The 23,014-nt window shown below is 49.8% G+C and overlaps 2 protein-coding genes across 3 annotated transcripts; one reads left to right on the top strand and one right to left on the bottom strand.

The window, feature by feature from the left end:
- Positions 1–209: 209 nt before the first annotated feature.
- LLCFC1 (LLLL and CFNLAS motif containing 1) lies at positions 210–5,987 on the top strand (the record flags this gene model as incomplete). 2 transcript variants are annotated; one of them, XM_081244611.1, is made up of 4 exons in its annotated part: positions 210–609; positions 702–822; positions 1,363–1,609; positions 5,794–5,987. In XM_081244611.1, the coding sequence occupies 3 exons, from the start codon at positions 574–576 to the stop codon at positions 1,539–1,541; spliced, it is 336 nt and encodes a 111-aa protein (XP_081100737.1). In that variant the 3' UTR covers positions 1,542–1,609; positions 5,794–5,987. The 2 variants fall into 2 exon arrangements, with proteins under 2 accessions (XP_081100737.1, XP_081100738.1); XM_081244612.1 differs by lacking the exon at positions 210–609 and having other exon boundaries at positions 681–822.
- Positions 2,216–22,281, bottom strand: KEL (Kell metallo-endopeptidase (Kell blood group); the record flags this gene model as incomplete). Its single annotated transcript, XM_081244610.1, has 18 exons — positions 2,216–2,377; positions 3,095–3,190; positions 3,544–3,713; positions 3,943–4,010; positions 4,144–4,254; positions 4,416–4,516; positions 4,958–5,035; positions 5,283–5,381; positions 6,457–6,567; positions 13,726–13,855; positions 15,424–15,572; positions 15,804–15,992; positions 16,086–16,145; positions 18,997–19,143; positions 19,443–19,567; positions 21,397–21,573; positions 21,867–22,011; positions 22,234–22,281. The coding sequence occupies 18 exons, from the start codon at positions 22,279–22,281 to the stop codon at positions 2,216–2,218; spliced, it is 2,166 nt and encodes a 721-aa protein (XP_081100736.1).
- Between the last annotated feature and the right edge of the window lie 733 nt (positions 22,282–23,014).

Consider the following 23,014-nt stretch of genomic DNA (forward strand, 5'->3'; position numbering starts at 1 on the left):
TTGGGTCCAAGGCACTTGGCTCTCTGTCTCTCTCACACCCAGAGCAGGTACCCATCCCCTCCTCCACCTACGCCCTCCCCCTCCTTCACTTCTGACGGAGCTGAGTTTCATGCACAGCCCAGGACTTGAAGATGCCCATTTAGACATCTGGTCTGGGTCTCAGTTTATGCAAGTCGCTTTCCTTTGAGAAAGGCTATACAGAGGAGTGGGAAGATGTGATATTCAGAATCTAAAGAAACGGCCAAGAGCCCTTCTCTGCTCTATGTCATCTTCAGTGGGCAAAGCATTTCTTTTGTGAACCTGTTTCCTCATCTATATAATGGGTATGGCAATACCGTGACTTTGAGTCCTGGTTACTATATGGATCTAATGATATAATGGACGTGCAAGGACTCCACAAACTCTTAAGTCATTGCTGTGGCTCTGCACAGAATGGCCCACTGTGGTCATCCTAGAAGCCTCAGTTGCCCCCTGCCAGCCACTCTCCACGCTCTTGCCTGCCAACGGAACTCTCCAGGATGAGGGTCAGGCCCACGGCTGTGATGTCACAGAGCTCATGACATCAGAGGTCCTATGGAAGGGAAGGGGAGAAAACGGTGCTGGGAAGGGGTAAGGTCTGGGACAACAGACAGGGAAGGGAGGAGGGGGTCCTGCCGGGCACTGGGGACTAGGAAAGGCCCATGACTTCCCTGGGCTCCCAGCTCTGCAGGGCAGCATTCCTGGCATCCATCCTGCTGCTGCTGTGGGTCAAGGGGGTGAAGCCTCAGAAAGGGAGCCCAGGCCTGGACAAGAGGAGTCAGAAAGAGAAAACACCCTCTACAGGTAGGTGAAGAAGTGGGACGATGCCTGAAGCCGGGGACCAGATCTCTCTGGAGTCAGATCACTGGTCAGGCCAGAGGGAAAGCTGAGATAGGTTTGGATTACGGGCGATCACCCCAGGCCCTACTACTGCAGTGTGAGTGTCGTGTAAAGGGCCTAGAGCCGCGGTTCCTCGCCAGGGCCATACTCAGGGTGTGCCGGGGCCAGCTGATGTGCATGGGACCCTGTGAGTACGGGAAGAGGGTCTTTGAAGTTCACCCTTCTCTACGTTGGTCCCTCACTCCCCAAATGAGGTAACACCTTGGAGGAGGCAGTTTGAATTGGCAGTGGGGAGTGTGTGCCCTTGAGCTGGGGCTATGGCTGCACACAGACCAGAAGAGACCCCCCCAGATGGAGCATCGCCTCTGTGGTCAAGAACAAGGGTGTGGGTAGTTGGGTTCCCAGGTTCCCCAACGCCTTCCTCTTTCCAAGGTGGGCCAGGGGCGGGGAGGGGGGGGCAGTCAGAAACAGTCCTTTCATGCTGTCCCCTGTCCCCCGTTTCAGACCAATATCAAGAACAGTTTGAAGAGCACTTTGTGGCCTCCTCGGTGGGCGAGCTGTGGCAGGCAGTGGACATGACCCAGCAAGAGGACGACCAGACGTCAGAGGCGGTGGCAAGCCGTGGCCGCCTGTTTGACCTCGCCTTCTGCTTTAACCTGGCCAGCATCGTGGTTTTTCTATGAGGGACCTGGAGGTGGAGGTGGTGGCCTGATTCCTGGATGAGGACCTGGACATCTGCCTCCGCTTCACGGTAGCTTACCAACCACCTCCCTGTGGGGCTCCGGAGCGCTTCTCCCGAGGGTGACGTACATGCGGCTTCCTGGCTCTTGCCCACGACCCTCTCCCTCGGGACACAGCATCAGAGAGTCCCCGTGCTGGCCTCTCAGCGGTCCATGGCCCCTGCCCACCTTCCTCCCCACCCTCTGAGGGTCATGTCCAAGAGCCGAGACACCGGACCCCTGCCCTCCTCTCTCCCCCAGTCTCTCCTGGCTTTGTTCAAGACAACAGATTAGGGGTAGGAAGGCAGCAACAATGAAAGTAATAACAATCAAATCCTGGAAACAATTGGGGGCAGCTTAATTTTGTCTCTAACCAGTTTCCACCGACCTTTAACTCATTCATTGGTTCTTTCCTTGTCTCACGTCCTTGCGACTCTGCTTGGCGGTTTCTCCTCTGATTTTTTCTGACTTCTAGGCATCGGACATAGCAGGAAAGTGTTCTTAAGAGACAGGCAGAAGCCAAGGGCCAGCTTTTATTTTTGGAACAGGAGGGGAGAGGAGGTATTGCCCTGATTCCAGGGATGGGGCAGGGAGATGCTGATACACCTGTACTGAGGTCTCTTTGGGAGCCAGCTGCGTTACCAGAGTTGGCAGCGGCTGGAGGGGTTCATGAGGGTGCCACGGGGACAGTGGAAGTGTCTGGCGAAGGCTGGGCTGTTGCTTAGGGGCCCATGGATTCGAAGGGTAGGAGGGCTGTGAGTGTCCTGAGGATCCTGGGTGCTGGGGTCCCTACACATCACCTGGGGAGAAAGAGAGGTCCATACAGGGTAAGGAGAACAGCAGGGTATCAGGGTCAGCAGGACACAGCAGACCTGGTGACCAGGTGGTAACTAGGGACAGCAAAGATGAAAGCAGGGATAGCAATGCTCCGAGGGCCACATGGAGAAAGGAAGATATTTGCCATTTGCGGGTCATTTAATCTGGCAGTGGGTATCTGGGGAGGGCTGGTCTGTGCAATCATACCATTTGTAAGTGCCCTAGAGGTGGGTCTGTTGTGAGAACACTGTGCGGGTCTTTAAGTATCCTGAGGAATTGGGGGCACTATCTGCTGAGGGAGAAGATGGCACTTAGCGGGGGTTATGTCAGGTGGGGACCCCACTGCGTGGCGAGGTCTCCGAGGAGGGATGTGGTCTACAGATAGTCTGTTAAGGCTCTTTTTGAAGGGATCTGTGTTTCTAGAAGAAATGAGAGAAGATAAAAGTTGGCCTCATCTCAAGGAGGAATTTGGGAATAGAGTTGTTCTCCTTTTTTTGAAGGCACTGCTGAATCTGGTAGAAGAAATTATAGTAGGATGAAGGGATGGTCCCAAGGGGACATGTGTGAAAGGATGACAGTGGGGATGTGTGCAGCAGAGGGTTGGTGGCACTGGGGGAAGATGTTTAACAATATCTGAGTGTTAACAATAGGGTATTTATCTGACATGGACTAAGCCCTAGTGGGAGGTGTCGGCTGCCTACCTGGGCATAGCTTCGAAAGAAGAGTTGCCAGGGGCTGAGGTTCAGGTTGGGCAGGGTGGTCTCCCCACGGTACCATAATAGCCTCTTGTTGTATGCCTGGATATGGGAGTGGGATGGAGAGTCGCCCTTAGGCTCTAGACCCGTGGCCATCTGGAAAGCTGATGCCCGACACGCAACATCTAAAACCAGTTCATGGTTCTTCTTTCCAAGTTCTGCACTGACCCACTGCTCTGAGCCAGGAGAAAAGACACTTGCCGTGAGATCTATGGATCTAGAAAAGAGGGCTCTATGGAGTCGGAGGGGGTCCTCAAGTTGCCACCTGTTCAGTGGGGATGTGAAGGGCCCAAAGTTTTGCTATGTTTGCCTGAGGGATGGTGGAAGGAAAAACTGGGGACAGGCTGTCTATTCTGCTCGTACAAATAGATCGCAGCCCTTGGGATGTGAGTTACCTGCAGTGCGATGGCCAGTCCCCCCGTGTCTGCAGCATCCTCCAGGAATGTGCGGGAGCCATTGAAGAAGGTCCCGTTGGGTAATGGAAAGGCAGCATAGTGGCGCTCCAGGCACACTAGCGCCCCCTGTAGGGCATGGGTGTCACAGGCTGGGCAGCCCCCAGGGAATACTGTTGAAAATGGGGCAAGGGAATGCAACGGTGAGGCGTGATGCAGGGGTGAAGACATGGGGGTACCACAAACTGGGCTGGCTCCCAGGAGCACTGCAAAGGCTTCAGAACTGCCCCCCGCCCCCGCTGGAGCCCTCGCACAGCCTCCCTTCTCCCCCTCTAGGCTGCCTTTGGGGCCTTCACCTGGGTTCCCGATGGCCCCATCTCCCAATGGCCCACTGTTACTCACAAAGCTGGTAGAAGATGTGCAACAGCTCATGGGCCATAACGCTGCCGGCGGCGCCAAAGTTCACAGCTCTAGGGGGCAAGGGCTTGTCTTACCCTCAGAATCCTTCCACGTTTTTGGCCCCAATTCTCCAACCATAAGTCGCATCCATCATTTGTCATAACATTGGTCCATTGCTCGTGGGAAACTTAGAATGGCCCATACCTGGGGTAGCCAGGGTGGAAAAACGGGGGTTGGAGGAGTCCGGCTGGGAAGACCACCACATGGTCAGGTATTGAATAGTAGGCATTTACGCCCCAGGGGAGCACCTGCCACCTGTGGAAAGAGCACATATGAACACCAGCTCTATCACTTACATGCCGTCCTTCCCCAATACTGGCAATGTTCCTGCTCCCCTGAGCCTCTGGCTTTCTTTCCTGCTAATCTTGGACGGCTATCTTTGGGATGCAGTGTCTGTGTCTCCCTCGCCCTCATACCTGTGGTTGGGGAAAGGCTGCAGGAAACTCCGAATGATTCTAGCTCGACGGGATCGGACACAGCTCAGGAAGGACTGCAGGAAGCTGGGTCCAAGTTGTATCTGGGAGGAGGCAGGAGGCAGCTCGAATACACAGAGACAAATGTAGAGGCACACTGATATACCCTGATGCGGACACCTGAACCCAGACAGATAAGCCCTGATGCGCGGACATCCCCGGAATGGTGGAAAACCAGCGCCATGACACCAGTGCCTGCATGGTACAGACAGGCTTCACACGTACCAGCACACAAATACTCAGGCAAGTCACACGAATGCGTGGGTGCGAGTGCACACACACACTCAACGTGACCTGCAAAGATTCTACTCTTCTGCTGGCAAGATCCACAGAGTGGCTACTCGCCCATCAGGCCCCAGCAGCACCAGGGCAGGGAAGGGGTTTTTTAGGATCAACTAGGGAAAATGACTGTCTGCCACTCTGGTGGATCAGGGTGGGTGAAGAAGTTGAGGATTTAAGAGTAATTGGCAAGGGCAGGAACCCACATCGTTGTATTCTTGTCTGGCTGGGTCTGGCTTCAAGGCCCATTCCGGGGCCCCCATCTTCACCTGCAGCTGGGTGACCTGGGAAGAGACACAAACGTGGAAGGAACCTACCTGCCCCAAGTCTTATCAGAAGGAATCTCTCCTGCTCACTGTTGTCCCTTCCTTTGGTAGCGTCACCAGGATGTGTGTGCGGCATATTGGTGTTTATACTGGCCTTGTGCCCGTGTGCCTTGAGCACGCTCCTCCAGGCCCTGTGATCTCTTGATCCAACACTCAATTCACACCTACTACACGTTCCCACACCGTCTCCTTCTCCTGGCCTTACCTTGTCCTGGGCCTTTGCCCGGGTCTCTTCGTCCATCCAAGGAAGCATTTGGAACCGAGCGATGAGGGCATCCTTGATTGCAGTGAATAATTCCATGGCCTGTGGGCAGCACGGGGCAGGGAGAAAGAAACAGGATCAAGGTCAGCCTCAGTCCTGGGCCCTGCCCACTGGGTCTCTAGGAAGGGGCCTTGACCCTGAGGGGCTGCCAGTAGGAGGAAGATCTCAGAAAGTGGAAAGTGCTACCTACTAGGTGACCAAAAACTCAGGGTACAGAGAGCTGTGGGGATGTGAAGGAGATACCAAGCACAGAAGGGGAAGGTGGGGACGGGTCACTCCTGACACTTGACGGGGTAGACAGCTCCTTTCCGTGACACTGTCCTTTCTCTCGGCCAGGCAATCCTCTCAGAAAGTGGCGGGAGGAGGTGGACCACCATCCCCTTCTCTGCTCTCGAGGGCCCTCGTCCTCACACCCTGTTTCTTACAGCCTGCATTTCCTCTCTCCATCTTCCAGGGTTCCTCAGCTTTGCAACAAGCCGAAGCCTGTCCAGCTTCACACCCTGACTGTGTACTGACTGCATTCTCAGCCATCTACCACCGTGTGTTTTTCCTTTCTTGATGGGAGGAAAATGGATGACAACATTGGGAGCCTGAGTTCAAATCCTAACTCTGCTATTTGGTAGCTGTGTGATCTTGGGCAAGTTATTTAACCCCCGTGCTTCAGTTCTCTCTGCTTTAAAATTATAATAATAGTAGGAATTAAAGTAGTTGGTGCAAAGTGCTTATAAGAGTATCAGGCACATGGTAGGCACTGAAAAGTATTCAGTAGTTATTTATTGGCACTTCTGAAGATGATAGCATTCCATTCTGACGTCATTTCACGTGTTGTTAAAAAAATCATAGGTAAACAAGGGGTAGGCTTAGAGGTCATGCAGTTCAATTTTCTCATTTTATGGTTGAAGAAACACATGAGCAGGAAAGCTGGGTGACTTGTCCAGGTCACTGTGTGTCATGCGGACTTTGTGTCTCAGAGCTAAACCGTGCAGACCCTAGGGATGCAGCGTGTCCCTCTCTGGGTTCTCTAACTGGCTGGTTCTCTGACCACAGAGACCATGGAGACGAGCAAAGTCGCTAGAACTAGGAGAGGATGGGTGGGCGGGAAAGGGCCCTCACGTACGGCACTTCGGGTGCTGGGGCCAAAGGCCTCACGGACAAACAAGGCTGCCAGCGTAGGCTTGAAGAAGGCTTCTGTCTTCTCCACACACGTCATCCAGCGAGGGTGGGCGGGCTACAGAGACAAAGCTGGAATGAACGGTCCCCGCCAAGGCGTCGTCCTCATCCACTTTCCCAGGCCGGTCTTACCTAGACCTTCACCCCCAGAACACGCTCTCTTTGCTGGACGTTCTGGGCTTGTCTCCCTTTACTCTGTAACCCCTTCTGGTGACACACATGGGGTCCTGCTGCTTAGCAAAGAGGGGCTCACATCTCCTCCAGGATTAGTCTCATGAGCCTGGGTTGGGCAAATGATCCTTGTTTATTGCCTATTGAATTTGAAAGCCAGGCCACTGGGAGGCATCCTTCTGGATGACTGAAAGGCTCCTGGGAACGACAGGGCTAGAGCCAACCCTCTCACTTCAGCAGGTCTGCCTGCCACCCTGTCCCCGCCCACCACGCACAGAGCCCAGCGGAGACTCCCATCCTCCCAAGCTTCTTTACTTAAAAGAGAAATTGAAGAAGGAAAAGTCTCCCTGCCTCCTGCCTTCCTCCCCGACTCTCCAAATGGTTATTAAGGATCATATGGTAAGACCTTGTCTTATAAAGAAGAAAGTTATCAGAGTAAAGTTGGGTTTTAGATGCCATATTGTTTGGTAGGAGAAGAGGAAAAAAGAAAAGGCTAAATATACGCATCCAGAGTGCTGAGACACTTTCTGCCAAATCAGGGGAAAGGATATAGAATGAGAGGACGGACATCTTCAACTTCAAAGGCAGAGAAATGGTTAGACAAAAACTCAAAAGAGGGGACTTCCCTGGTGGCGCAGTGGTTAAGAATCTGCCTGCCAATGCAGGAGACACAGGTTCGAGCCCTGGTCCGGGAAGATCCCACATGCCATGGAGCAACTAAGCCCGTGCACCACAACTACTGAGCCTGCGCTTTAGAGCCCGTGAGCCACAACTACCGAGCCCGCGTGCCGCAACTACTGAGCCTGCGCACCTAGAGCCCGTGCTCCACAACAAGAGAAGCCACGGCGATGAGAAGCCCGTGCACCACAATGAAGAGTAGCTCCTGCTCACCGCAACTAGAGAAAGCCCGCGTGCAGCAACGAAGACCCCACGTGGCCAAAAATAAATAAATAAATTTATTAAAAAATAAAAAAATAAAAACTCATAGAGGGCCTTGGCAACTGGGGTGTTTTTTAACACGTTTGACCAGAGACCTATTACTGCCCCAGGCGTTAGTTTCTGCAAAAATCTCCCGGTCAAATAATGTGTTAACAGCAGGATGGAAAGACTAAGAAACATAAAAGAGAGATGTCGGGGTGGATGGCTTTGGAGAGACGACCAAGCGTAGGCCCAGAGATGATGCAGGGCAAATGAGAAACAAATTCAGGAAGCTGGCCTAAGGGAAAGCTGAGCTGGGACTTAGGCAAAACCGGCTAACATGCTAATTTGGGCTGAGTGGGATGAAGTCACAAGACTTCATTCCTGTAACTGATTTATTCCCCCAGACCTCCTGGCAGGTAAGGTAGTTAGGCGGCCACCACGCATTCCGGTCCTAAGGTTGGAGAGAGTTTACGGGGCTTCCGACCAAAGAGGAAATAGAAAGGAAGGCCAGTACTTCTGTCATTGAAGACACTCCCGGGCCTGCCTATTAGAACGTTTATCATTTTGGAGGTTGCTCCAGACCCGGTTGCCCACATCTGTGCGTTCTTGTCTGTACCCTCACCATGAGACCTATTCAGGACCTTCTCCTGGTGAGGAGAAGGGACTCAGACACTTTCCATAGTGTATTACTTGGAGCTCTGAAACTCACAAATGTGAAAAACAAATACAAACAGAAAGGCAACCTCGGTCTGATAGCCATGCCTGGGTCAAGTGCAGGTGCTGCTGGCCACCTTTGGTGTCCATCCCCTGCAGGCCCCCGATGACAAGCTTGGCTCTGAGACTGCCTTTCATCAGACTGCTGCCTGGGATGGAGGGCTGCACCCAGGACAGTAGCAAACACATCAGCCTTGAGCTTGGTATTGTGGACCTGCCTGCCCTTTCTACACCTCCTGGTTCTTGAGTTGTTTCCTGATCCCTTTTGCTGGTGCCTGGTCTTCTCTCCAACAGCCTTTGCCTGTTCCATGCTGTTGCCCATAGCCCAGGCCACGGCAGGCCCTGACCTGGTCCCTGGAGTGCATGGACACCACCTCAGACCACCCACTGCTCACCCTGTGCCACTCTGGGATTCTTCTGGTCACACTTGTGCTGAGTCATATGTTCTATGTGCAGGAAAATAACTTCCAGAATCTATAAATGAACATAAGTCTCAGGAGTGGAGGTTGGCAGGTTGTATATTCATCTGCTGGGGGTTATGAGTATCTGAGCTGTCTCTCAAGACATGGAGTATACCGCATTGATTGAAAATAGAGAAAAAGAAAAAAAATCATTGCTAAAATATGAAGGATGGAAGAAATACCTCAAACCCAGGATAATGAGGCTCAAAAGATTAATCTTAAGGAACAGAAGAATGTTGCGCGAGTGGGAGTGTGGGATTAGCAGATGCAAACTATTATGTACAGGATGGATAAACCACAAGGTCCTGCTGTAGAGCGCAGGGAACTCTATTCAAAACCCTGTGATAAACCATAATGGAAAAGGATATGAAAAAGAATGGATATATATGTGTAACTGAATCGCTTTGCTGTACAGCAGAAGTTAACACAACACTCTAAATCAACTATACTTGAAAAAAAATCTTTTAAAAAAGAAAGAAAAAAAGTTGCAGATACAAGCTTAGAACCATGAGTAATGATAGACATGATAAAAATCAGGAAAAATTCCAAGAGTCTGGAGAGAAGCAAATTTTTGCACAATTTTCAGTAAGGGGAAGGTAGATTTTAGAGATTACAGGTGAGTCAGGAATCCTTAATGTTAATTTCTAAACAAAATTCTAGAATGAATCATTAAACCGACTATTTTTGAACACTTGGAAAATAATGTGTAACTACTGAGGGCCAGCATAGCATCACTGAGGACGAATAATATCAAAATCCTTTTTAAATGTCATCACTTTTAACGGATCATTAAATTAGGATAAACAGTAGATCAGGAGTCACAAACTCAAACAGGGGCCGTGAGGTAACCTAAGTGAGAGAAGCAGTCCAACATCAGAACCCCAGGACAAGAAGGGGTACGGCCAACCGGAGAGAGGGACGCAGCCCTACTGGCTGCATCACTCAGCTCCAGTCATTTGTTGCCCCTGGAGACGGCTAGCTCAGGGTTGCCAGAGCTTCACATTGACAACAACAAAAAAGGCTGGAACTCTGACTCCTGCTGTGCCATCACCTAATATTTGAAAGTCGGCCGTTCATTAACAGTTTGTAAAAAGCTTCAACAACACACACCTATGGGTCAGATTCAGCCTCAAGGACCACCGCAGTGCTCCCTCTGTACAGAGAATTCAGTATTTACTAACTGTGGATTATTAACTTAAACCCTCATACTTCAGTTACGCCAGCTATAAAAATGAGCCTAATGCCTGTTCTGCCTTCCTGTTCTGCCTGCCTCACAAAGCTGCTTGGGAGAGCAGGGGAAATACTACGTGGAACATGCTCTGTAAATCCTAAAGTTCTACCCCACTCTGTTGGCATTATTTTGATTTCAAGATAGCAGTTGGTAAAACCAAAAATTACATCTTTGTGAAATCGATGGAGAAATCCACGTTAAATGACAGTGTGATTTGAGTGGATTCTGACTGGCTGATCCATAAGGGAACATCAGTGATTAATGACTCCAAGTTAGTACGAGCTTCCCCGACCACCCCACTGGACACTGTAGCACGTCCTCACCTAGTATGTCCCTCTCTCTTTCCTGTTTTATTTTTTCATAACACTTAATACCATCCAATATGTTTTACTCAGCTTACTGTCATTCTGCCTCCATTAGAATATAAGTGTTTGAGGGCAAGGATTTTTGTCTATTTTGTTCATGAAGATTCCCAAGAGTCTGGAGAAGTGTCTGGCACATAATAGGGGCTCAATTAACATTTGTTGCATAAATGAACTGACGACTCTACTCTAGGTCTTCAACAACCTGACCCAATACTCTTCCCTCTGCAAAATTTTACCAGTAATCTAGATGAAGATGCAATAAATAAAACCATGAATGATCCGAGGCAAAAATAACAGACCATTGAAACAAAGGCTAAAATTACCTGAATAAATTGGGATGTTGGGCTGAATGTAAACAGTTCACATTTAATGGGCAAAAATGTGAAGTTCTGCTTTTAATTCCCCAAACTCAGCTTCTCAAGTTTAATAAGAGGAAGACCTGGCTTAACAGCCAGTTTCATTGACGATATACTCAAAAGTCATAAACAAAATATGGTCAGATAATGAGACCTAACAGTCCTTCTGAATAAGGGTATTATCCATTAGAATTCGTTCAGAAGAATATGGTTAGACATCTGTAATTAATAACCATTGGATAGGGGCTTCCCTGGTGGCGCAGTGGTTGAGAGTCTGCCTGCCAATGCGGGGGACGCGGGCTTGAGCCCTGGTCTGGGAGGATCCCACATGCCGCAGAGCAGCTGGGCCCGTGAGCCACAACTACTGAGCCTGCGCGTCTGGAGCCTGTGCTCCGCAACAAGAGAGGCCGCGATAGTGAGAGGCCCGCGCACCGTGATGAAGAGTGGCCCCCGCTTGCCACAACTAGAGGGAGCCCTCGCACAGAAACGAAGACCCAACATAGCCATAAATTAAAAAAAAAAAACAAAAAAACCATTGGATAGAAATACAAATTTTGGTCAAACCAAGGTCAAAACCTTGGTGGTATCTTTGACTCCACTTTCACTCTCACACCACACATCCGTCAGGAAACACTGCCGCTTACCTTCAAAATATGATCTTTTAAAACATAAAACAGATAAATCCCTCTATAGGCCCCTGTTACATGCAGAGAAAAACCCAGGTCCTTACAGTGACCTACCAGGCCCAGTATAATCCCCTCCTCCCCTCTCTGATTTCCTCCCTACTTATCCTATTTGCTTTCTCTGTTCCAGTTGTGCTGGCCTCCAGGCTGATTCTCAAACCCCCAGGCCAGGCTCCAGCAGCAGTAGGACAGCCTGGCCTGCAAGCCCAATCACCTCTACTCAGCCAGAGCCACCAGGAGGATCCCTCACACTGCACCAGGCCTTAGCCAGCCTGCCCCATGCCTTGTTGCAAAGAAATGATCTCCCTCTCTCCGCCGGAAAACCTGTTCTTCTCCCTAGACGCTGCTTCCATCCTACCTCCCGTTCAGATATCCCACTGATCATTTAAACCCACCCTCATCTCTCCCTCTTAGGAATTCCAAGAGTATCTAAACCAGAGTTTTCTCAGAACCCAGTGACGCCCATTCATTTACTTAGCGTATGACTGCCTTTGTGTTACAAGGACAGAGTTGAGTGGTTGCAACACAGATCACATAGACCACAAAGCCAAAAATATTTACTATCTTGACCTTTATAGAAAGAATTTGCCAAAGCATTTTTTGTTACCACCCACTATTTCTCAATCCTGCACAGTTTGTGGTTAAAAATATGGCCTCACGGGTCAGACAGACCTGTTTTGGAGTGTGTTCCTTCACTTAGGAGCTGTGTGGTCTTGGGAACATTACATGTCCTTTCTGAGGACCTCAGAGTGGTTCTGGGAGTAGTAAATAAAATAAGCAATGCCTGATGCAGAGTAACTCCTCAATGTATTTCAGCTTTTATTATTAATATGTGTCATACCTGGTGCTGTTCCAGACAGGTGAAAGGGCTTCACCAAGTCACAGAACTATTTGTTGGTAGGGTTTGATTCAGGTTTTAAGCCCAAGGACGATTATATATCCTATTAGATATATAAGGATGTTTATAATATGTATATAAAGGATATATATGTGTATAAAGGGTGGTGACTTTAGCAATTCATAAGCCTTCTAAGTTTTTTAAGTGTGAATTTCAATGTTGGCATTCTTACACCTTTCAAGAAGTGCCACCAGGCCATGGTTCTGGGATTTCCAGGAGGCTGTTTGGTGCCAGGGATTTTGTAGCCACCCTAACTAAGAGGGGTTGGGGCTCTATCTCATCTGAGTCAAGGGAAAGGCTGAGCCAAAGGTTCTTGGGGACTAGCCTACCTAAGTGAAAATTCTAGGAAGTTTTTTGGTTTTTCTTTTCTTTTTTTTTTTTTTTTTTTTAAACAATGATTAAGCACACAGACTCTGGAGCCAGACTTCCAGAGTTTAAATCCTAGCTCTAACAGCTTACTAGGTATATTACCCAGAGCAAGATCCTTAACCTTTGGGTCTCAATTTACCCATCAATAAAACAGGGACAGAATGGTCTGCCCACCTCATGGAATTGTTGTGAGGATCAAATCAGCTCATATATCTAAAGGGCTTAGAAAAATGTCTAGCACGTTTGAAAGGCTCAATAGGCAATAACGACATTCCAGTCCCTGTGCTTACAATTCCCTTCTCTGAATTCCACAGATATTTCAGGTTGCCAAAGCCATGAGTTTCTCCAAGGCAGAGACAGGGTCCACAAATTACTAAGAAAAGAAACCCAGTGATTTTCAAGACTACCCCGAGGCCTTGCCTGAGGTTGGAGGGCATCTTATGTTCTAGATGCCTCCTCTTGGGATTGGATGTGTCGACCTAGGATTTCAAAGTTCTCAGCAACTGAGTGTGGACAGAGTAGACTTTGGTTAGTGGAGCACGTTTGGTACAGCTCCTTCCCCTGATATGTTGGGACCTGTACCACGAAGCCCATGGTGTGGCCAACAGAACCCGGGATGTCAGAGATGAGCTCTTTGTGAAGCACCTTTGGACATGGAACACTGGAGTCACCTAGACAAAGGGAAGGCCCCTGCCTCTTACTCCAGTGAACCCTAGGCTGTATGTCCGGCCCCTCAAGTCACAGCGCTCAGGATAACCAGGCAAATAGTCTAGGGGTCATGACAAAGGAAAAGCAGGTCCTGATCACTTTAGAGCTTTATATCTAGACTTTAACAATCAGCAAAAGGCCCTCGAGGTAGCCAGATGTGTGCCTAAGGGTCTGGTCCCTGGTGCCTCAGCTCTCAGCGTAAGCCTTGAGTGCCTCCAGACCCTGGGGCATCTATCTTCATGCCCCTCCCTGAGGGGGCTAGGCCCACGTTTATCCCCCCAAATGACAGATGCTCCTTTAGCCCCCGATCCGGGAGAATTCTTCCCCTCCTCTCCTCACCGTGGGTGGTCGTCCTGTCAGCTCCCCCAGTTTCTGGCTCAGCAATCTACGTGCCTCTTGGAATTTACTGTCCAGGGCTGGAGAAAGGGTCCCCACCAGACCCAAGATCATGTGGCTCTGCAGAAAGTCCCTGTGGAGAGAAAAGAGACCCACAATATACCCCCGGGCTCTGGGGAAACCACCAGAAAAGCTTTCCCTTGTATAGGCCACCTTGATATTCTCAGGGAAGCCCTTCTCTGTATTTACAGAGAATAACTACTTCACATGTGAACATGTCAAGAAGGGCTTTTCTTTCTATCTTTTATTTTTTTTTTACCCTAGTTTAAAAATACTTTATTGCTAAAAAATTCCAAAACGATTAAAGTATCATCAAAGTTCACTGATCACAGACCACTTTAACGATTAAAATAATACTGAAAAAGGGTGAAATGTTGTGAGAATCACCCAAATATGACCCAGAGACATGAAGTGAGCAAATGCTATTGGAAAAATGGTGCCCACAGACTTGCTTGACACGGGGTTGCCACAAACCTTTCATTTGTAAAAAACCACAATCGCTACAAAGTAAAATAGAGCAAAGCAAAATTAAATGTTATCAACTATAGTCACCATGTTGTACACTAGATCCTGAGACTTTGTTCATCTTACAACTGAAGGTTGGTACCCTTTCACCAACCTCTCCCTATTTCCCCAGCCTTCAGCCCCTGGCAACCCCTGTTCAAAACTTCTGTCTGTTTGAGGAAGAGCTTTTCTTGATGGAGGTTGGGCTGGGGTGGAGAATGATGGAAGAAAGAACCAGATGAAGAGGCGGACCTCTCAAGTCACAGTAGCGGGGTGGGGGAGGATCTGGGCTAGACGAAGCCTGCACTTAGATTCAACCAAACAGATTCAGCTACTTCCACAACCAAGCAACCTCAGCTCATCTTAAGATGCATCTTCTAAGAGCGACAAAGCTGGGATCCAGGACCTTTCTCTGTCTTGCTGGCAACTCTCTCACCGGGTTTGATCTGTAGCCTTACATAGAGCTGCTCCCACCTGCGTGAACGGTTGTTTGCTTCTCCCTGAAAGAATTTCTAGACGTTGCTGCCACTGAGTTACTATGAAGATGGGCTTTGAGCCCAAGGCCCTGGAAGGAAGCCATTGCCTCCAAGTGGTGGCCACACAGTATCAGGGACAGCAGCGAGCCCAACACGGAGCCTCACCCTCCCTCCTCCCACCTTCCTCGACGCCCTGATCTTTCGCACAAGGGCCCCAGAATCCTCTCACTAGAGATGAGAAACAGCCTCTCCCCCAGGTTCTTCCCAGCCTTCACCTCCTCCATCTACTCATCCCACGTACCTTCTCCTCCCACCCACACCCCTCAGCTGCTGTCCCCAGCAACTGGCCTTCGAGCATCTCCCACAGCTCAGAGTTTCTTCACAGGCTGGGTGCTACTCCCAGCAAACCCCATGTCTTGTCAGATACCTGGATGCCTCATTGCGTGTGTGTTTCCCTACCCCATGCCCCCCGAGCCCCTCTTCCTGTTTCCACCATGTCCTCCTGGGCCGTCCTTCCCACCCCCTCTCTGCCCCCATGTGGCCCCGGATCCCTCCCATCTTTCTGCGAGGCCCTTACTAGCCTGCACTCTCCAGCCTTCTTTGTCCCTGAGACCTCTGGTCCTTGGACCCTCTTTCCGTCACCCTCCCACGTGGGGCAAACCTGTGCTTCGACAGCTGCTTTTCAACCAGTTGCGACATGTTTTTCAAATACTCCAGGTCATGGACTGCGACGGGATGAGAGGGGCTCAGGGACATTGGTGCGAATGTCGCTTGCAAGCAGGACAACCAATCGATGGCAGGGGCCATTTCCTTAAAGGAGGGATACGGAGGCTTGGGGGGACAGGAAAGGAGGAGGGGGGGCATCCCCTCCCTCAGGTAGGAAAGGGAGTGGGGAGGGGGGGGTTGAGGGAAAGGATGGAGCCAGGAAAGTTAGGGATGGAACGGAATGAAGGAAATAAGGAGAAAGAAGCCAAGAAGGTCAAGAAAGTTTGGGAGCGAGACCCTCAGGCCCATCTTCATCCAGTCCCTGGTTCAAGGTACCTGCAGTTGGTCAATCGTGACTATCTGGAAGAGCTTTCCCTGTGCCTGTTGCTGCTCCAGGGGCCTCAGAAACTGGTACAGCTGTGAGTTAATGGAGATGGAAAAGGAGGCGTGTTCTCCCACCTTGTTTGGGTCTCCTCCCAGCAAGGTTCCCAGGCGATTCAGGTAAGTCAGGTATTCCCGCAGGATCTGGGGGAGAGGCAACCTCAGTCACAGCCACCATCGGCCCCTGCCTTTCTCTAGCACAAGAGGTCAGGACCTTGGTCCCCAGTGCCATCTTACCTGGGCATAGTTCATTTCCTGCTTTTGCTTGAGGGGAACGTCAAACTCTGGCTGGTCTATCTGGACACAAGAGAGACTGAGAGGAGTGGGGAATGTGGAAGAAGGAGAGGACAGGTGTGGGGAGATGGGGATTTACCAGGAAGATGGCCCCAGGAGATGGACTAAAGGGGGCACAGAGGAGGAGCCAGAGAGCAAAGAAAGGCAGGGACTGGGGGCAAGGGACATGGGCGAAGAGTACAGACATGCAAATGTGCAAAGAAGGTATTTCAACCAGTTTGGGGTGCTCAGCAAGAGAGAAGCATAATAACCCATGTCCTGTAGGGAATCACTGTCTGTGCCAGGGTCAGGTCTAGGGTAAAGGGAATGAGATACCCGTCTCAAGTGCAAAATTTGAGAGGTACTGAAAACTCAGTAATCAAGATCGATAATATTTTAATTGAAATTTTAAAAATCTAAATTAATGTTAAAAATCCCCACAGAATAAAATAGCAAAACTTTGCTCATCATGTATTTTTCCCAAAAACCACAATGTATTTTTGATCATTTATTTTGAATTGTAGATGTTTCCCCAAAAGTCTGCAATAAAGTTTTGATCCATTGTTTTTTCAAAAAAAATCCACGATGAACAAAAATTTGATATTTTGTTCATCATGGATTTTTGCATTGATTTTGACATTTAAAAAAATATTTATTGAAATACTATTTATCTTGATTAGTGAGTTTTGGTACCCTCTTAAATTCTGCACCCCAGGAAAGTAGCCCACTACCCTCACATGCTTCACCCTACTTCTGACATCGGTGTGTCCTTGTTTCTATCCCGAAGATCTTTGCTCCCACGTTTTTTGTTTTACTTCTCCGACTTCAATATCCTACTCCCACCTGGAGCTATATACTTTTCTGCTATCTTGAATAAAGCTTTCACTTGACTCCTTTGTCACATTTTCTGTCCAAACTTTAAAGAACTAAAAGGCATCTATGCCTTTGCTTCAACTTCCTTACCTTCCTCCTAACTCCATAAAATGAGTCCATTTCCATGACTATTTTGATGCTATGTCTAGAAGGTTTCCAATGGTGTCTTTTCATTCCTTATTTTCTAAGCTCAGAAGTCTCTGGAATCAAAGACAACCCCTCCCTCCTGAACTGGTCTCTCCCCTGTCCTCTGTGGCTCAGCTGAGCTGATCTGACCCCCACCTCCTGACCGTTCTTACTCTTCTCCGGCACCACCTCACAGGGGTGCTCCCACTGTAGTCCACTCTCTCTACCTGTATTTCCCCTCAGAGACCATTCAGTCTCAAGGTGATGGGAACCACCCTCCTCCCATTCACACCAAACCAACACTGTGGGGTCATTGTCTAGTTTCTCCATTTCTGTTATTGATATTCAGTCAGTCACCAGGTCCTGTTGAATCACCATGGACCATCCATCACCACTAGGATGAGGATGTAGGTAGTTGCCTACATCCTCATGCCTGGCCTCACTTTCCATTTCTGCCACAATCATCTTAGTTCAGAATCAACGTTGCTCATCTAGCTGCCTCAGCACCTCTAGGTTGACCTCGAAAACCGCTGACTGTACTTGGGCTCTATGTACAACCATCATATTTGAAAGGCCTCTGTAGCTCTTTTTTTTTTTTCTATTATGTCAAAAGTTATCACCTCAGTCCAGTGTCGTAGGCCGGGAATAATCAGTCTTAACTTCATGTCTTCAGCCTTACTTTTACCTTCCACTGCACCCCACCCCTACCCGCAAATCCTCTGTTCAACAGACCAGCCTCCTTGCTGACCCCACAGAGGGGTCACACCATTCCAGGCTCTTCCCTTAGCTCAGGACTTCCCCGCAGCCCTTATAAGGCCCTTTAGCTTCACCGTCAGCTGTATGAATCAACCAGGCTTCAGGACAGCCCACACTCTCCCTCCTTTGAGCTTCTCCTTAACCATTTCAGCTCTTAACCAATTTCCAAAGGCCACACCAGTTAAACTCCTCAGCACACCCTTTAGAACTGAATTTGAGAATGCCTCATGTGCATTATCAGTTCTTGTATATTCATCCTCATGTAATTTCGTGGCATTTTTCAGAGTAGGGGCCAAATATATAGGGTCACATTGCCTACCACAATACCGATGCCTCCAAGGCTTTAATTTTTTTTACCCGCTCAGCAAACACCTGGTGTGGGCCTCTAGATGCCTGGCCCTGTGCTAGGTACCAAGGACCTGAGCTGAATAAACCGTGGGCCTGTTCTTAAGAGGCTCAGTCTTCAACACAGTGCTAAATGCTGAGATGACAGGAAATGGGAGAACAGAGGGGTTCACCTACATCTCAGCCAGGGTTTCAGTGAAGATTTCCTGGAAGGGATAGTAATCAAGGCCAAAATTTGAAAAATATGTATGAGTTTTCCAGGCTGAGTGTGCGAACTGAGGTGTAGGGTTGCAGGCAAAGGAAGCCATGTATGCAAAGAACTGAAGAATATCCTTGGGGCTGTAAGTGAGGGAGCATGGCTTGGGGTATAAGGAGGAGATAAGGCTGGAGGAGTTTGTAAGGGTCAGACTTGCAAGGCTTTGCTAAGGATTAAGAACCAGATCCTGATGACCTAGTGAGCCATTTAAACAGCGACAACAGCATAATTAGCTCTTGGTTTAGAAAGGTCCCTCTGGGGAAAATGAAAACTAAATAATAGGAGGGCAATACTGGAGACAGGGGAACTAGCTGAGAGACCCTGGGGGTGACTCAGAGAAGCTACAAGGAAGACCAAGACTACTTCTGTCTTCCCAGAACTGGCCCTGCTGCTCCTTTCCCTAATCTCACCTAAAGTCCCTGGTTCTCACATCAATAATTTCCCTAAAGATAAGTCCTCTCAGAGGAAATCTGAGTCAGGTCCAGGTTTTACTACATTTTTTGCCAGTGCCTCCCTCACCTGGATGACTGGCGTGTACGGAGGGGCGGGAAGAGGTCGCAAATAGGCTCTGAAGAATGGGAAGTGACCGTATTGACTCATCAGAAGGCTCAGAGTTCGGTTAAAGTCTAAGGGAGTCCAATCACCGGAGATTGGCCAGCCTCCAAGCTGGGAAGAAGAGAGAGAGGGCTCAGCACAGGGACAGTCTCTGAGACCAACCCCACCACCGCCATTGCTACTTCCTGACCTCTACTCTGAGTCCATTAACCCCTTTAGGGCTCCACCTCTATCCCTCTTTCCCTACCCTCACCCAAGGTCCTAATACATCCACAGGCCATTGCCATTTCCATCTCCCTCCCAAATCCCTAGGAAAGAGACCCATCCTCTAGGGGGAAAATATGGCAGCCTTGAGCATATGTTGGTCTTGCAAGTTATGCATCCAGAAAAGTTGATGCCCCAGGTCTCACCTCCTCAATAACTTGTCTGAGGGGACCAGCCCCTGCAGCCTCAATGGCACCTGTGTCCATGCAGGAGTTGTAGAATTGGAAGGCTTTCTCCTCCCCAGAGGCCAGACGCCAGGAACCTGGGGCTTCTAGAAAGGAAGTGTGGGAGAATTAAAGAAGTGGGGCAGCAAGGAAACCAGCCGGGAAGGTGGGAGACAGAAAGGTTATAGGAAAGGGAAGACTTCCAGGGATAAGGAGGGAAGGGGAGAAAGAGAGGGATGAGGAAAACTGGGAAGACAGGATGAGCTGGATCAACTTGATGGAATTAAAAGAGCTGGGAACCGGAGCACGGAGAAGACAATGAGGAAGATAAAGGAAAGGTGAGGGAATTCCCTGGCGGTCCAGTGGTTAGGATTCCACCCTCTCACTGCCGAGGGCCCGGGTTCCATCCCTGGCTGGGGAACTAAGATCCCACATCCCACAAGCTGAGCAGCGTGGCCAAAAAAAAAAAAAAAAAGGAAGAAAGGTGAGAAAGGAAAGAAAGACAAAAAGGGGAGGCAGAAAAGAGATGGAATAAGTAGAGTTTGGAAAAAGGAGAAAGTAGAAATGAGAGGCAGGAGGGAGATGAATGAAGGAAGTAGAAATATTGGGGAAATCAGAGGATTTCTCAGGGATCGGAGAGAGGAAAGCGCATGAGGAAATGTTTAGCAAAGAGAAAAAATCGGGGCAGGCTCCCCTAGTCTGGACTCTTCCCTCTCTTTGATCCCAGGAAACAAACAAACAAACACAGGACCATAACCCAAACACAAACCCATTTGAATCCTCCACCTTCTAATATCTAACACCTCTCCCTCAGTCCCCCTGACATCCTTTCATTCTATTATGGGCAGCAGAATTTGTCCGAAGTGTATTTTTTCTTTTCGTCTCCATACCTTAAGTGAAAGCGTGCCCCTCTACCATGCAGGGAATACCCACCTCCACTTGTTTCCCATCAAAAGAAGGAGGGCAAAGGGATACATGTATTTCTTCCAGATTCCAACTGATACCGTCAACAGGTTCTCTGGGTTCCCATATGCAGGAAATGCATTCCTTTTGTTACATGCTTCCTCCCAAATCCTCGCCGCCATCCACCAACTTCCTGGGACCAACTTCCTACTTCCTATGTGGCCTTGGTTCCTCCCTCATAGTTTTCCTCTCAGTTCTTTTCAACACCGCCACCATCTACAGGAATCTTCTTACCTCCAGGCTTTTTAACTTGGTCCTCCTCTCCCTCCAGCATCTCTTTTGTGCCCATCTATATTCACTCCCTTACACACAACCCAATAAAGACCCCTCCCTCACTTCTCACCCACTAGGCCACTTCTTTCCTCCCACCATCATCTCCAATCAGTCATCTCCATCATCCCAGTTCAGCTTCTTCCAGTTCAACTTGCACACCATGGTCCAAGGTTTCAGGGAGAACAGGAGATAATGGTGAAAAGAGGGGGGTCTGGGAAGCGATGGGAGGGAGAGGATAACACTGACAAGGGCGCATTAGGAGACAAGAAGGATTTGAAGGCTGGACAATGAGAGTGATGGAGAGAAAGGTTAAAGTGCAACAGGTGTTGAGGAGATGCCAGTGTGGGAAGACACCTGGCATAGGGTAGAAATTGAAAATTTAAGGGAGATAACACAGAAGATGGAACTTGGTGAAAGGGAAAACTTGGAGAGAATGGAGCAATCATGGATAAATGGGAAAGGAGAGAGGATAGGGATTAGGTAAAGAAAAGATGAAGGGAGGGACAAGAAGAGATGGAAGAGAGGTGGTACCTGTGGTGAAATGTACGGTGATGGAGAAGCAAACCTAGCAGTTCCCTGAGAGCCAATGGAGGATGGTGCAAACCAGGTGTTCCACAGGCACACAGGCTTGGAACAGTTGTGATCATTCTAGGCTCAGTGGCACCCATGGCAAGAGAATCTTCCACCCTGATTTCCTTACCCAGTATTCTCTGAAGTCGGCGCTTGTTCTCCTTTGCAAGAGCCTGAAAAGAACTAGTGGTCCTGTTGATGTTTCCACAGGCAAAGCTAAAGAAATCAGTGCAGGGGGCCACACTGGTGTTTCCAGAGGCCAGGTAAAGACTCAGGAGGTCCCGACACACAGGCGTCTCACAGTGGGCTGTGGGGAAAAGCTCAGAGCTGGGAAAGAGAAAGTGATGAGGGCTCCCCCAAGGGGCTAAGCAAAGGAATGTCTGGTGAGGGAAAGGGACAGAGACCCTGGTGAGGAGGAAATGGTCTGACTGGCGGCCAGGAGCGTGATTCAAGGGGGAAGAGATCAGGAACCCGGGGCCCCAGAGGGTCAGGATGAGTGGCAGTTAATGGACACAGAGTCTCAGGATGATGGATGGATGGATGGGGTCCAAGAACGAGGGAGGGCTGAGTGGGTCGTGGGAGATCTAGGATCTTGCTTACCAGGACCACAGCCCTGGAAAACGTAGCCCCAAAGCAGCAGAGAACCACCAAGGATTAGACTGAAAAGCAGGACTGTCATTAGCGCTCGCCTGGCCATCGCCCACTGTCTGCTGTATACAGTGGGCAGCCCCTCTTCTGGAGATCTCTGCGCAGAGAACCAGGAGGTGAAAACCCCAAGATGGAGAGGATTGGGAGAGGAGGGGTGGGGAAAGGGAGGGGGAGAGGAGAAAGAAGGAACAGTTAGTGCTAGGGCCCCTTTGTATGGAGATAACACCCCTCATTATCCCAAACCCAGCCCTCTTTGGACCCCTGGGAGCTGGCAGGGTTGTCATAAATCTGCCCCGCACAGGTCACAGAGGTCACTTACCTCCCGTCTCCTGCGGGTCCCCGCTCCACTCGCTGGCTCAGACCCCATGGCTCTCCCCCACTCGTCTCCACCCTCCTGAACTGAATGAGGAGGAGGGACGACAGAGGAGCTGGTTCAGGAAGGGGGGACATTGAAGAGAGTTATATCAGGCCATTTGGACACCTCCCCCTGCCCACCTACTCCCCCATACACACACACACACACACACACACACACTTGTGTATCTGCATGCCAGGGCAGTGCTCCCAGAAGTGCTTCAGAAGGAACCTCTCCCCTAAAGGTATCCCTAACCTCCCTCCCTCCCTCGCCCATCACCGGTCCTGTTCTCCAAACCTCACATCCCTCTTCTCCAGGGGCAGGCAGGGTACTCACACACACCATCCAGCCCCACCTCCCACCCTAGGCATCTGACTCCAAAAGGGAATGGCTTTCTCCAGGGGACTTGCCGTCTGTCTGGCCTTTTCTCTGGCTCCCAGAATCCTTCCTGGTCCTGCTCTAGGTGCTGAGTCTGAGGACGGGGATTCAGGAAACGGCCTCCCTCCTACCCCACCCCAGTTCCTTTTTCCTGGAGAAAGGGCGCTTCTGCCACCTGGCGCCCCTGTGCCCACTCACAAGCTATTGGCCTCTGGGTGGAGCCTGTTTATCAGTCAGGAGACACCCCAGCCTCTCCTCCTCCTTTATCTCAGCCTCTCAGAGGAGACGGAGGGAGGGAGACTTCACTCCCCAAGCAGTCTTGCCCTGGGTGGCTCCTCTGGCCCTGCTCTGTGCCTCTGCTCACAGA

This window comes from Mesoplodon bidens, assembly GCF_964165515.1.
Source record: "Mesoplodon bidens genome assembly, chromosome: 9".
NCBI classification, from domain to species: domain Eukaryota; kingdom Metazoa; phylum Chordata; class Mammalia; order Artiodactyla; family Ziphiidae; genus Mesoplodon; species Mesoplodon bidens.